Source organism: Leptosomus discolor, chromosome 9, assembly GCF_034619465.1.
Source record: "Leptosomus discolor isolate bLepDis1 chromosome 9, bLepDis1.hap2, whole genome shotgun sequence".
Lineage (NCBI taxonomy): Eukaryota > Metazoa > Chordata > Aves > Leptosomiformes > Leptosomidae > Leptosomus > Leptosomus discolor.
In genome coordinates, this window is record NC_141399.1 from 29,264,615 (window position 1) to 29,275,824 (window position 11,210).

General features: G+C 46.0%; 1 protein-coding gene across 2 annotated transcripts in view; it reads right to left on the reverse strand.

Moving 5' to 3' along the window:
• Window positions 1–3,730, reverse strand: part of MBNL3 (muscleblind like splicing regulator 3) — a 54,975-nt gene extending 51,245 nt beyond the window's left edge. For both annotated transcript variants that reach the window (XM_086469874.1, XM_086469875.1), the window contains exon 1: window positions 3,486–3,730. In XM_086469874.1, the coding sequence (XP_086326000.1) occupies window positions 3,486–3,659 (174 nt within the window). In that variant the 5' untranslated portion in view covers window positions 3,660–3,730. The remainder of the gene's footprint in view (window positions 1–3,485) is intronic.
• Between the last annotated feature and the right edge of the window lie 7,480 nt (window positions 3,731–11,210).

An 11,210-nucleotide genomic window follows, 5' to 3' on the forward strand; every position in this document is an offset into this window, starting at 1 on the left:
GCCCAGCAGCCCTTGTGGTCACTTCTGGAAGGGGGGTGGCCCAACGGTGGCTGGCTTTTGTGTCTCTGAACTGCCCTCCAGCAAGCAGTGCAGCTTGCCCTTCCATTCACACAAATTAATTCAGAAAACACTGTTATTCCAGAATAACGAGCGGGGAATTGCAAGTAGAGAGTGAGAGCTCTCTTGGCATCTGATTTGAATCTGCGAACAGCTTCTTGCAAGGAACTATTTTTAAGTTTCATATCAATCTGCTTGAGAAAGTTTCCTTCTGCTGCCTATAAATGTGCAAACTCCCCCTTCGAAGAACCACAGCTCAGGACAGCAAGATCCAGCCCTGCACTTCCAACCTAATCAAGACCAAATATTTCACGACCAAAGCATTGCACAACCACACAACACTCCTGCAGAGAATGCCCTGGTGAGCCCCACCTGAGCATCACTGAAGCCCCGCCATGACACTCAGGAGTTCTGTGTGTTCTTGACAAGCTTACAGGTAGCACACATTCACCAGTGAAACAACCCACACTGACTCAGTCTGACTGCTTCTGGAAGCATTACTGGTCTTACCTCTGCAACAGAGGTGGAACTGCTATATGAGATTGAGGAAAAAAAGGAAAAAAGTGAGATGCAGTAAGCATATAGATGCTGTGCGTGACCTGACCAGCGAGGTGAAACCATTGTACTCTGGGTTATCAGAAGTTCCTGTATGAAGGCATTGTTCAGACTTAAGAGGTCTGTGAGAAAGAAAACAAGCAACAGCACTACACAATGGATGCAGATAAGCAACCTCTGAACAAAGCCCTGGGCGACTGCAAGACAAGGGAAAACTTATTAGCTGCAAGCATCCTATATCCTGCTTCCAATAAAGCAACACAGATGTTCTGCTAATGCAGGGCGTGAAAAGATGAAAAGAGCACTAAGCAGCTATCAAGCCCTCCGCAGGAGAGAAGGTCAGTGTTCAACAGCTGTCGGAGGGAAACAGTGGCTAAGCGCACAAAGACATCCACAGGATGGGCATGAAAAGCCTCTTCTCAACAGGTCTGAGAATATAACATCTATCTCATCACCAGTAAGGGAGGCCACCGTTATGACCACGATCCCCTCGACACCATTCGCAAGCCCAGCTCCAGCCCAAGAACAGAATGAGCATTGTTCAAGAGTTTAGTCACCAGGGCGGTTATCTCCACTGGGAAATACATGGTGTATGCACACACACAGGCTGCAGCGTTATGGACTGCGCCTCTCTATGGCACAGCACAAACGGGGCTCTGCTCAGTGAGAGCTACCAGATCTGTGGGTTTGGAGGAATGAATTGCTCCAAGACCCACTTCTTGTCTGAGAAATGGGGTGCAGAAACATCCCCATCACCAACCTTTGGCCAAGTGCTCTACACGGTCTGACCTCTCTCCTCTCAGTGTACTTCCCAAAGACAGAGCTGTCAGCCCTTCACGAGGCTTTCCTAAGCCTGAAAAACTTGTTCCCTGGAAAATTCAGGCTATTTAACTAGCACATACTGGGCAAGAGGAAACTTCAACAAGAACATTATTTAACATCCAGTTACACAGGAAACACACTGAGACGTAGAAGGTCACACCCTACTCCTTCGCAATTTTTTTTTTGCTTCCTCAACATGGTGTTCCCCATCCCATTCCCCACTGCAGAAGCACAAAAAGTGTTTGCTTGTGCCAGCAGGTGGGATTTGGACCCCAGCTGCCCATAGACTTGGTCATGCACATCTCAGCCCCAGCTGTGCAGAGAAGTGCCAGCACAGAGAGGCTGGGCGCGCTGCAGATGCTGCACCGCAAACAGTACACACGCAGAAGCGTCACCAACTGGGTGACACTGGACTACAGTGCAGCTCAGAGCCAAGGCAAGCTGGGTGGCTGCACAGGGGACACTGTCCCAGGATGCTGCAAACATCAGGCAAGTTCAGCAAAGGGCACGGTACTACCCTACACCGCATAACAGCACTCTTTTCAGTTCACAAAGAAATGCTATAAAATGTAAACATATATTAATCTTTTCATTCAAAGTATCTACACCGCCACTGGCTACAATTCAAAAGTTTCAAGGGCGTAAGGAACATGACTTTTTTCTCTCTGATAAAAATACTTTTGTCTCTCACTGTCAGCAAACCAGCAAGCAATGTAAATGAACATTTGAAAGTCACTGTATAACAAAGAGTTATTGCATATAATCAGAATAAAAAGAGCAAAAATGAATGCAAATAGGAAGTTGAGCTTCTCGGTAAAAGGGAACAGAAGTGAAAATATGAAGACGCCACAAACGGTAATAAAATGGATAAAGCCATGTTAGACCAGATCCAGCCCCGGTCTGAACCTGTGCATACATAATCACACCAGTTCTGTTACTCATTACACTCATAAAAATAAACTCAAATCTTTTTGAGCAACAGTTGAAGTTCAAGGAAAAGCTTTTAAGCTTGTAAAATGTACCAGATTCCTTCTAGAAACTCAAACAGGTTAATTACTCTGATCAAAATATTAAACACAATGTCAAGAGCTCTCAAAAGCAATCAGTTATCCATGTTGTCTCAGGGTTTTTACCATCCTATTTAAAACACCTTTGAGGAGCCACACTTTTGGGAAAAATTTAAAAAAAAAAAAGAAAGAAAAAAAAAAAGAAGGCAGATGCTCCTTTCCCAAGAATCATGGTGAAGTGGTCCCAAACAGGGATACCCACCTCCCCTCCCTGTGAGCCCTCCACCCCGACTCAGACCTCAAGTATTTGGTAAATTTTGAAAGTCACCCCTGGAGCTCCAACAGTGATAAGCAACCAAGAGCCATTCACTGCCTGCAAAATCGACTCTGCAAAGATGAGCACTAGCAAAAAGGCTTAGCTGTAACTCGGACAAGCCTAGCAGAGCCATCCTGTTTGCATGTCCCTTGCAGAAAGCATTTTCCCAACACCCATTTTTCTGGGAGCGCTGCTCTCCAAATATTTTGTCTGTTCCTCATCTACAGGACAGCTTTCGAGTGCATCTGCAATTCTGTCTCCAGGAAATACACATAAAGCCGATTCATTATCTTAAAATGTTGCTCTCATTTCTGCTCATTAAAAGCACATTTCAGGTCTCTGCACTGAATGCATAGCTGATGTGCTCTGGACACAAATTAAAGCACTGGGTTTCAGTTCTCTACTTTCCTCATTTCAGTTTCATTTGCTGCCCACAATATTCATTCTCCAGTTTGAGGACAGCCATATCAGACCTGAGCTATCATTGGAAAATGCTCTGGATAAAATCCTCTCTCTCCCTGCGATTGCCTGGCACACCAGGCAACTGCACCTGATGTCAGACTCAGCCTAGATTTCAGGAGCTACATCCTGCACGGGCAGCATCCTCCCTGCAGAAACAAAGCAATAAACAGTTGTTCTGCACATCCCACACCCCAGCACACCAAGCCATTCGGAAGAGAAGGAAAAGCAAGTGAGCTTAGGTAATGCACGCATTAGACAGTCCTCACCTTTAGGGAGTCAAAGCAGGCAATAACGCGACCATTTTCCACATGGCAACTCCGTGACGGATGGGCGAACTTGCACTCTGCATCAGATCGAGAACAAGTACCTCTCTGAAACTCTCGACACACTTCTAACGTCAGCCATTTTGTATCACGAACAAGGGAAACGTTTACAGCCATATTAAAAAAAAAAAAATTAAAATGCAAGCAATCGCACCCTTCTTCAGGGCAATATTTACTGCTGATCTTACTTTTTTCTTCTTTTTTTTTTTTAAAAAAAGGGTAAAAAAGTGAATTCAAGTTAAACGTGAAGAAATAACTAACTTGTTGCTTTGGTAGAACTCCTATTCATCAGCACTTAGGTTTTCATTTAAGTCAAATCGTGTTTGTTTAAACAAGAATTAAACATAAAGCCAATCATAAAATAGAAATCTTATCAGAACTGAAAATCAAATTAGAGGCCAGCTCCTAAAAGTGCAATTGTAGAAGTTAAAATATAAGTGTTATATTTTGTGCCACTGCCGAAGTTACTTGCAAATAACTGGCAGACTTTCAAAAGAATTCTGTGCTCTCCAGTTAATGGTTTCAATTATTCTTGCAAAAAGCATATGCTGCTGGCAGCACTTCAGTTTGTGGAATGGTCTCGGTCCTTGGGGAGAAAACTTCAGGGTTTTTTTTCCTTCTATTTCTTGCTTCTAAAAATTACGGTTCGCGAGCATCAAAACGAGCAAAAGGACGTCTGGGTTTTTTTCCTCTTTCTTTCTTTTCTTTTAAATATTTGCTACATACTCGAGGAAAGGAAAAAAAATAAAATGGCTGAGCAAACTGCGTGTAAATGGGGAGCAAAAAAAAAAAAAAGGGACAAGGCTGGAGGAGTTGCCGTCAGGGCACGAACCGCAAGCAACGCCGAATTAAAAAGAGAGGGGGGCGAGGGGCAGAGAGAGGCAGCCCTAGACAGAAATCCAAGCAGCGGTGGCTTCAGGAAAGGCACTTTTCAGCAACCTGCAGGAAAAAAAGAAATAGAATCAGCCACGAGCCGACGGTCGCCCCGCTCAGGCGGGCGTGGGGCTGCCCGGCCCCCGGCGGCGCAGCGCGGCCCCGGCAGCCATTGTCGATACCAGGGGCATTTTCCGCACCAAGCTGCGCATGGGAGGAGAAAGCCACCAATGGCGTCTACCGTTGCAGCAGCGGGCCCGGGCAGCCGACCAATAAAAGAGACCGTTTCATAGCGGCCCAGGCTGGTAGGCGCTGGGGTTCGTGCCCGCCGCACGGAAAAGCGCCTCAGCCCCACGGCCCGGCCTGCGGGGCGGCCCAAGGCCCAAGGCCCCGCGCGGCGCCCGGCCGCGCCCGCCCGGGAACGGGCCAAACCCAGCCTCCGCCCAGCCCCGGCCACGGCGGCACGGCGACCCCCAGGGCCAGCAGCGCGGGGCGGGCTGCATCCACCAAGCAGCCCTTCCAGACTAGGGAAGGGTATTTTGCTCTTCAGTATTTTTTAAGTTTTGTTTCGTTTTCATTAACTGCCCCCCTCTCCCCTTTTCTGTAGGAAACGTTCAGGCAGGAAGAGCAGCTGGTGGCTGTCTTGTATACAAAGCAGAAAGAGCTGCTACAGCACAGTCCCATAACCACTGTGCATTTTTAGGGTGTTATATTTAACCCATCACTAGCTGCAGAGCTGTTCCAGCAGCGGCCTGGGATGGCACATGGAGATAAATGACTGGTTCACACTTGCTCCTCTATGGATTCAGAGCCTACCAAACTAAAAGCAAACCCAACAGGGAAACTAAGCCACACACACACACACACACACACACACACACACACACGGAAAAAATTAACTCATTGCTCACAGCTGTAGTTTTCCACCAGACTAATGGCAACTCAAATTTGCTTCTACTCCAGCAACTCATGTTATACAACAAGCAACTTTCAATGCATTCCTATTCAAGGCTTCCTTGGCATCCACTAAAATGTTAAGTCGTCCCTAGAGTTTCCCATTCTAATATTAGCTGTACCAATGCCGCCTGATGGAACTGGGCTGTTTCCAAGTTCCCAAAATCCAGCTCTTTATCTTCCTAAAGTACAGCCGCCCAGTTTTGCAAACACTTGACAGGCGCGGGATGTTGCTCGTGTGACTGCTATTAAGACTTCAAGCTTTCACGGGAGAAAAGCCTTCAACTAGAAGAAAAGGAAGCTTAAATTCCTCTTTTATTATTGGTGTCTTATTGCAGTTACACTGATCAGTAACTGAAACCTACCGGAGCTGGAACAGTCAAACAATGCTACCAAGGAAGAAGTGTGGGAAGAGGCTGTCATTAGCAGCAGGGGGTGGGGCACAGAGGCTAATTGCTTCACAGATCAAATTATTTCACATTAAAAAACCCCAACATTCGTTAAACCTACATTGCAGTATTTTCTAGACTAATTAGGGTCAAGTTCATAAAAACTGCCCAGATCCTTGCAACCAGTTTGCAGCATCAGCATAAAGGTTGGTCTGACCCATGCTTCTGGAAGGACCTCTGCATTTTTGCACATCAGGTGCGGAACAGAGACAGCAAACATCAGATTGCTAAGCATGTTTTAAACTTTAAAGGGAAGGGAAAAAAGCACATCTAGCCATGCTCATGTCTTCTGGGTTTCGTAAAGAACAGAGATGCTCTAAATCAATTCCAGTTTTGTAAACAGGGCAAATTTATACAGGAATCCCATTCACTGATGTGTGGGCTCCCCATCCAAACGGGCTCAGCAAGCAGGAAAAGATGTGCGGAAACCTTTTGCAGGGAGCTAGGGACTGGCTGGGTGCAGCTCTTAAAAACAAGCTAGAACAGGTCAGATATGGGTGGGGATTAGAAAGAATGCTCCCTCAGAAGCTGCTCAAGTAGGCTGACATACAACCATCTTGTGGATTAAGTGGCTATTCTACAGCTTCGGACTCCCAGGGAAGCAAGGGTCTGTTAACTCTGGGGCCTGAATACGGTGGGTCTGAACTTAACACACAGTTACACCAAGATGTACAACAGTGTAGCAACATCTGCCACTTCCCAGCCCTTCTACCTTGAGAAATCTTGAAGAATGTAACAAACCAAAGGTTCACCTTGCTCTCACCCATGTAGCTCAGGAGCACGCATGTGCACACACAGCCTGCACTAAGCTGCTCAGTCCTCAAGATGAAGGGAATCATGTTAATGGAAGATAAATCAAATTAATCCTACAAAACATTAAACTACAAATATCAAGATGTTGAGATACATGTAACATGGTTGATATTTTTCTTTTACAACTCTTGGAGGGGGGGGGGACACATCAAACAGAAAACTCTGAAGATATACTTGCGAGTGTCCTGCTGATGGAAACTGAGACACCCCCTGCTCCACACCCTGCAGAAGAGCACACTTGCCTGTTCAATGTGCAAGAGTGAGACACAAGGAATATTCTGTGCTACAGAAACAACTCACCTTCCTGCAGAAGGACAGACTATCATCTCAGACCCTGAGAGCCAAATAAATGAATACATTTTTAATACCAGGGGCCTCAATTCTGCAGCCTGCGTGCCAACTGGCAGAGCACAGCAGCAGCACACACTGCCCCCACCACTTGCTTGCTGTGCACTCAGGAAAGCACTTAAGCACATGCTTAACTTTGAGCATGCTGACAATCTTAAGTGGAAAGAAGAAAACCTGAAGCATGTACTTTAGTGCTTTGCTGAATCAGGACCTAAATAAATGAATCTGATTCACAGGTTTATCAGGGCTGGTAGGCCAGCAAGTGCAGGCTGCAGTCATCATGTTTCAGCTTATGTGATCGTAGCCCAGAGGAGCACAAGTTAGGCTTTTCTACAAGTCAACAAATACAGTTCCATCAATGTTTGGATTGCTACAAATTCCCTCTCCATGTGGCCATGCGGAAAGCTGAAAACGCATGCACACTGGGCTGACATCACACCAAGTGCTGTATACTGCCACAGCAAGGCTCCTGCGCATGTCACCAGAAGATAACACACATCGGACAGGAATCTGCCACTGACACTATAAAGCTTCAGTTCTCCATGTTTCAACTCCTGGCAGCAAAAACTGTAACTGTTCTCACCATGATGCATCCTCACAATTCCCTTGTGTTATCCTTTTTTTTTTTTTTTTTTTTTGAGGGACGGACAGACTTCACTGTCACTTCATTCTCCCACTTACTTCAGATGGGAGGAATAAAAGCATCCCTCCCAAAACCAACATACAACAGGGATAAAAAGTAGCTCTAGAAAACACAGGCTTCACTAGTGTACAGGAAATACAACAAAGGGTAGGTGCTGCCTTTTGAACCCTTCCCAGCAAGCCAGATCCGTCTGGCAGAGCTCATCTCCTCTGCTACCAGACGGGCCAATCTCATTTCAATGGCAGCAGCATCAAAGCTGGAGAAAGCACCGGAGCAGAAAGAAAAGCCTGTGGCCTTTATCCCTGTAAGAAACTATAATACCCCTGAAGCCCCTGCTCCAGGGCCACTTGCTGGGCCAGGCTCTAATTGCCTGAGATGCAGCAGGACAGCGCTTGCTCCAGATGTCAGACCCAGCCTTGCAGCTACCAAAGTGAAGGGGAACAAGGGCAGTCTGAGGAGTGAAGGTCATGCTGGGGCTCGCTTCTAGCAGGACTGAGATGCCCTTGCCGCTTGAGGTAATGTGAGGATGAGCGTATTCACTTGACGCTTGAATTCTTCCTGCTTTCCATGAAACAGATCCCCTTCCACTGACACCCCCCATGGATGTCAACTCATGAGGACGCTTCCTGACAGCCAAGTTCAGAGATGGTAATTTATGTGACAGGGTGGATTCAAGCAGCTCCCAAGTGTAAATGACGCTATTTAAAAGAGATTTTTTTTTTTTTTTGAGAAGAAAAAAATTACTCCGTAGAAGTGGCAAAGTGGGTTCCTTATTTATTGTTCCTCAAGGATTTCTGGGTCATGACTGCTCAGATGAGAAGCAAGAGTGCTGTTGCCCTAACTGGCAGTCCTGGGGAGTGAGAATGGCATCTATTCCCCTTTGCCTAAAGTGCAATAAGGACAGTGAGGGGACACTGGAGCTTTCCCAAAGCCAAGTTCCAGACATGCCCTTTCTTTAGGGTATGTGATGCTGTCCATGCTCCTCACCTCAACACAAGCCATCAAGACATAACAGAGGAACCGAGGACCCTCTCTCCCAAGTCAAAGCTCAGGCCTATACTGCCAGGTTGCAGTATGCTTTACCATGCGTGCAGCATGTTTTGCAAGTTATGGTCAATGAAAGCTCAGACCCAGCCAGCTTGAATGGATGGACACCCTGGAGGCACAACACAAGAAACTGTGGTCTTAAGCTTGCAAAATTCACACCTCAAATCTTTCACCAATTCCACTATAACTTACATCCCACACCTGAACTATTAATGTTCTCTGAGTGTCTAGATATTGTTGGAGCCAAAACAGACTACTTTTTTTTTATGGCCTTTCCTCAAAGCACTAAATTCAGCCAGCAGCATAAATGACACTGTCATTCATCAGTCCTTCACCCCTAAGATGATTCTGTAACCTTGGCTTTTCATTGCACCTTAATGGGTATAGAAGAGCTTGGTGCACCCACCACCAGCTCCTCGATAAGCCAGAATGGGGAACTCCTCACTCAAACAACTGTGAGATCAAACAATCTTCCAAATAAATGCTGTGTTCCTGGAAACACTGCACTGCAAAGAGAAATGGGAACAATGAAAATAGCACATTTAACTGTTTTATTCTGAAAGAGAAACAAAAGTCTCTAGGAGAATACCACCACCCATCCAACAACATTTTCACATTCCCATAGAAAACCAAGTCTGAGCATCTTCCCCAGTCCTTTCTTTCATCTCCACTTTCACAGCAGTAATAAATAAAAACATACAAAGCTACATCCTTGCTCTTCAAAGCAACCAAAAAGGTATTGTCAAGGGCAAGGTTTTAGTGGGGAGTGCTATAGAGGTACACTTATTGGCAGCCATCCATGAGATAAGACAACCCACATTTGTGGGGAGCTTTCAGTCAGCGAGGAGGGGGAAAAAAGAATTTAAAAAAAAAAATCTTCATCTAGGACCCACCGAGCCAGGAACACAATAACATTAGTTCAGTCAGCTGACATTAGGGAAGCTCATTTTGGGCCTCAGAAAAGCCCATGGAGAGTTAGGTGCTGCCATGATTGGATCACAGGGCAGCTCTGCTTCACTTGGGACTGGTTCAAAAGTGCTGTACAACAGCAAAAGAAACCACAAAAATAACACCAGTAAGGTAAAGGTGTGGATCCTCCATTGCTGAAATCCCCATTAGCGAGGCTCTTACTCTATATCACAGAAAAGCTAGCAGCACTCAGATTCCTATAGACTCCAACTCCTCTGCTGTTGCAACGCCAACAGTTTGCAAGCAGCAGGGCTGCCTCCAACATGGGCCAGCTCCCACTCCCTGCGTTCACACGGGCTGTGCACTTGGGACAGGAGCCATCTCTGCAAACGGCAGCTTCTCCATAGCTTCTTGGTGCCTGTGCACTTAACAGGCTGCAGTATCAAGCCCAAAGAAGGTAAATTTACTTTTTCCTACCTGTAAGAGGTATTTTTGCTTTCAAATTAGAAACTAATAATCTATTTTTTGCTCTGGCCCTCATACTCTAAAGCAAACACTTTGGGGACGTGGTAGGCACTTTGAATATTTCCTTTGTGAACATTCTGTACCTGGACACTTTCTCCCTCAGGGAACAGTTTACTTAATTTAAGGTAGCCTTTACAGCTAGAAGAAAATAAACCTTCTTTTGTTCTTCTACCAGTTAGTCAGAAAAAGAGCAGGTTTCCTCTACCATGGCCATGCATGAGAAGTTTCTGTTCAAGGTCTAATCACAGATGTTAGGGGCCATGAATCATCAGGGATCACATTGCATGCTAAAGAGTCAACTCAGCCCTGAGTGCTGTCTGTTCAGAAGAGGACAGCAGAATCCAGAAGCCACATGTGCAACTAAACCCCTGATGCTGCTGCAATGGAAAAGCCTCGTTGGCAGGGCACAAATCCACTACAGAGGTGGCTGCATGCACAAAGCGGATGTTTGGGCATGCAAATACCATGCATCTCTGTGCTGAAGGAGCCACTAATGCTCATCCTTCCCCCACACTCGCTCATGCTGCTGGCTTAGAGCGAATTTGCAGAGCGTGGTCATGACCTCTATGGAAAGAGCAGCACAAAAAAAAAAAAATCCTCCTGTTCCTCCATGGGGAAAACTGCACATACCATGTCCCACCTCTTAGGAAGCTCACCAACCTCACTAAAGTTCCTGGATTTATAGCACCCCAGAAGATGGCTGTGGTGCTCTGCAGGGACAGCAGTGCTGCCGTCCTTCGGAAAATGGATCATCACTCACACCTGGCTGCTACCTACTGCTCTTAGCTGCCCTGGCATGACTAAGGCACTTCTCTTACCTAGAGAGGTGGCAGCTGAGGGACCAAGGGGAAAAATAAAGTACTGTGAGAGAAGGAAGCCCTTCACTACAGAGAACAAAAAAAGTACAACTAAACTCGGGGAACTTTATCCTACCTTGCATACATGCAATTCTCCACATTTACACCCTGCAGCAAACAATCACAGGAAAAATAAATGCCAAATTTAAGGAAATATTTGAAAAAAAAATCCCTTTGTCTCAGAAATCTACCATTCTTCACTGTGGGCTACGGTGCTCCTATTCCCTCAGCCACCTGAAATCTTCACAAT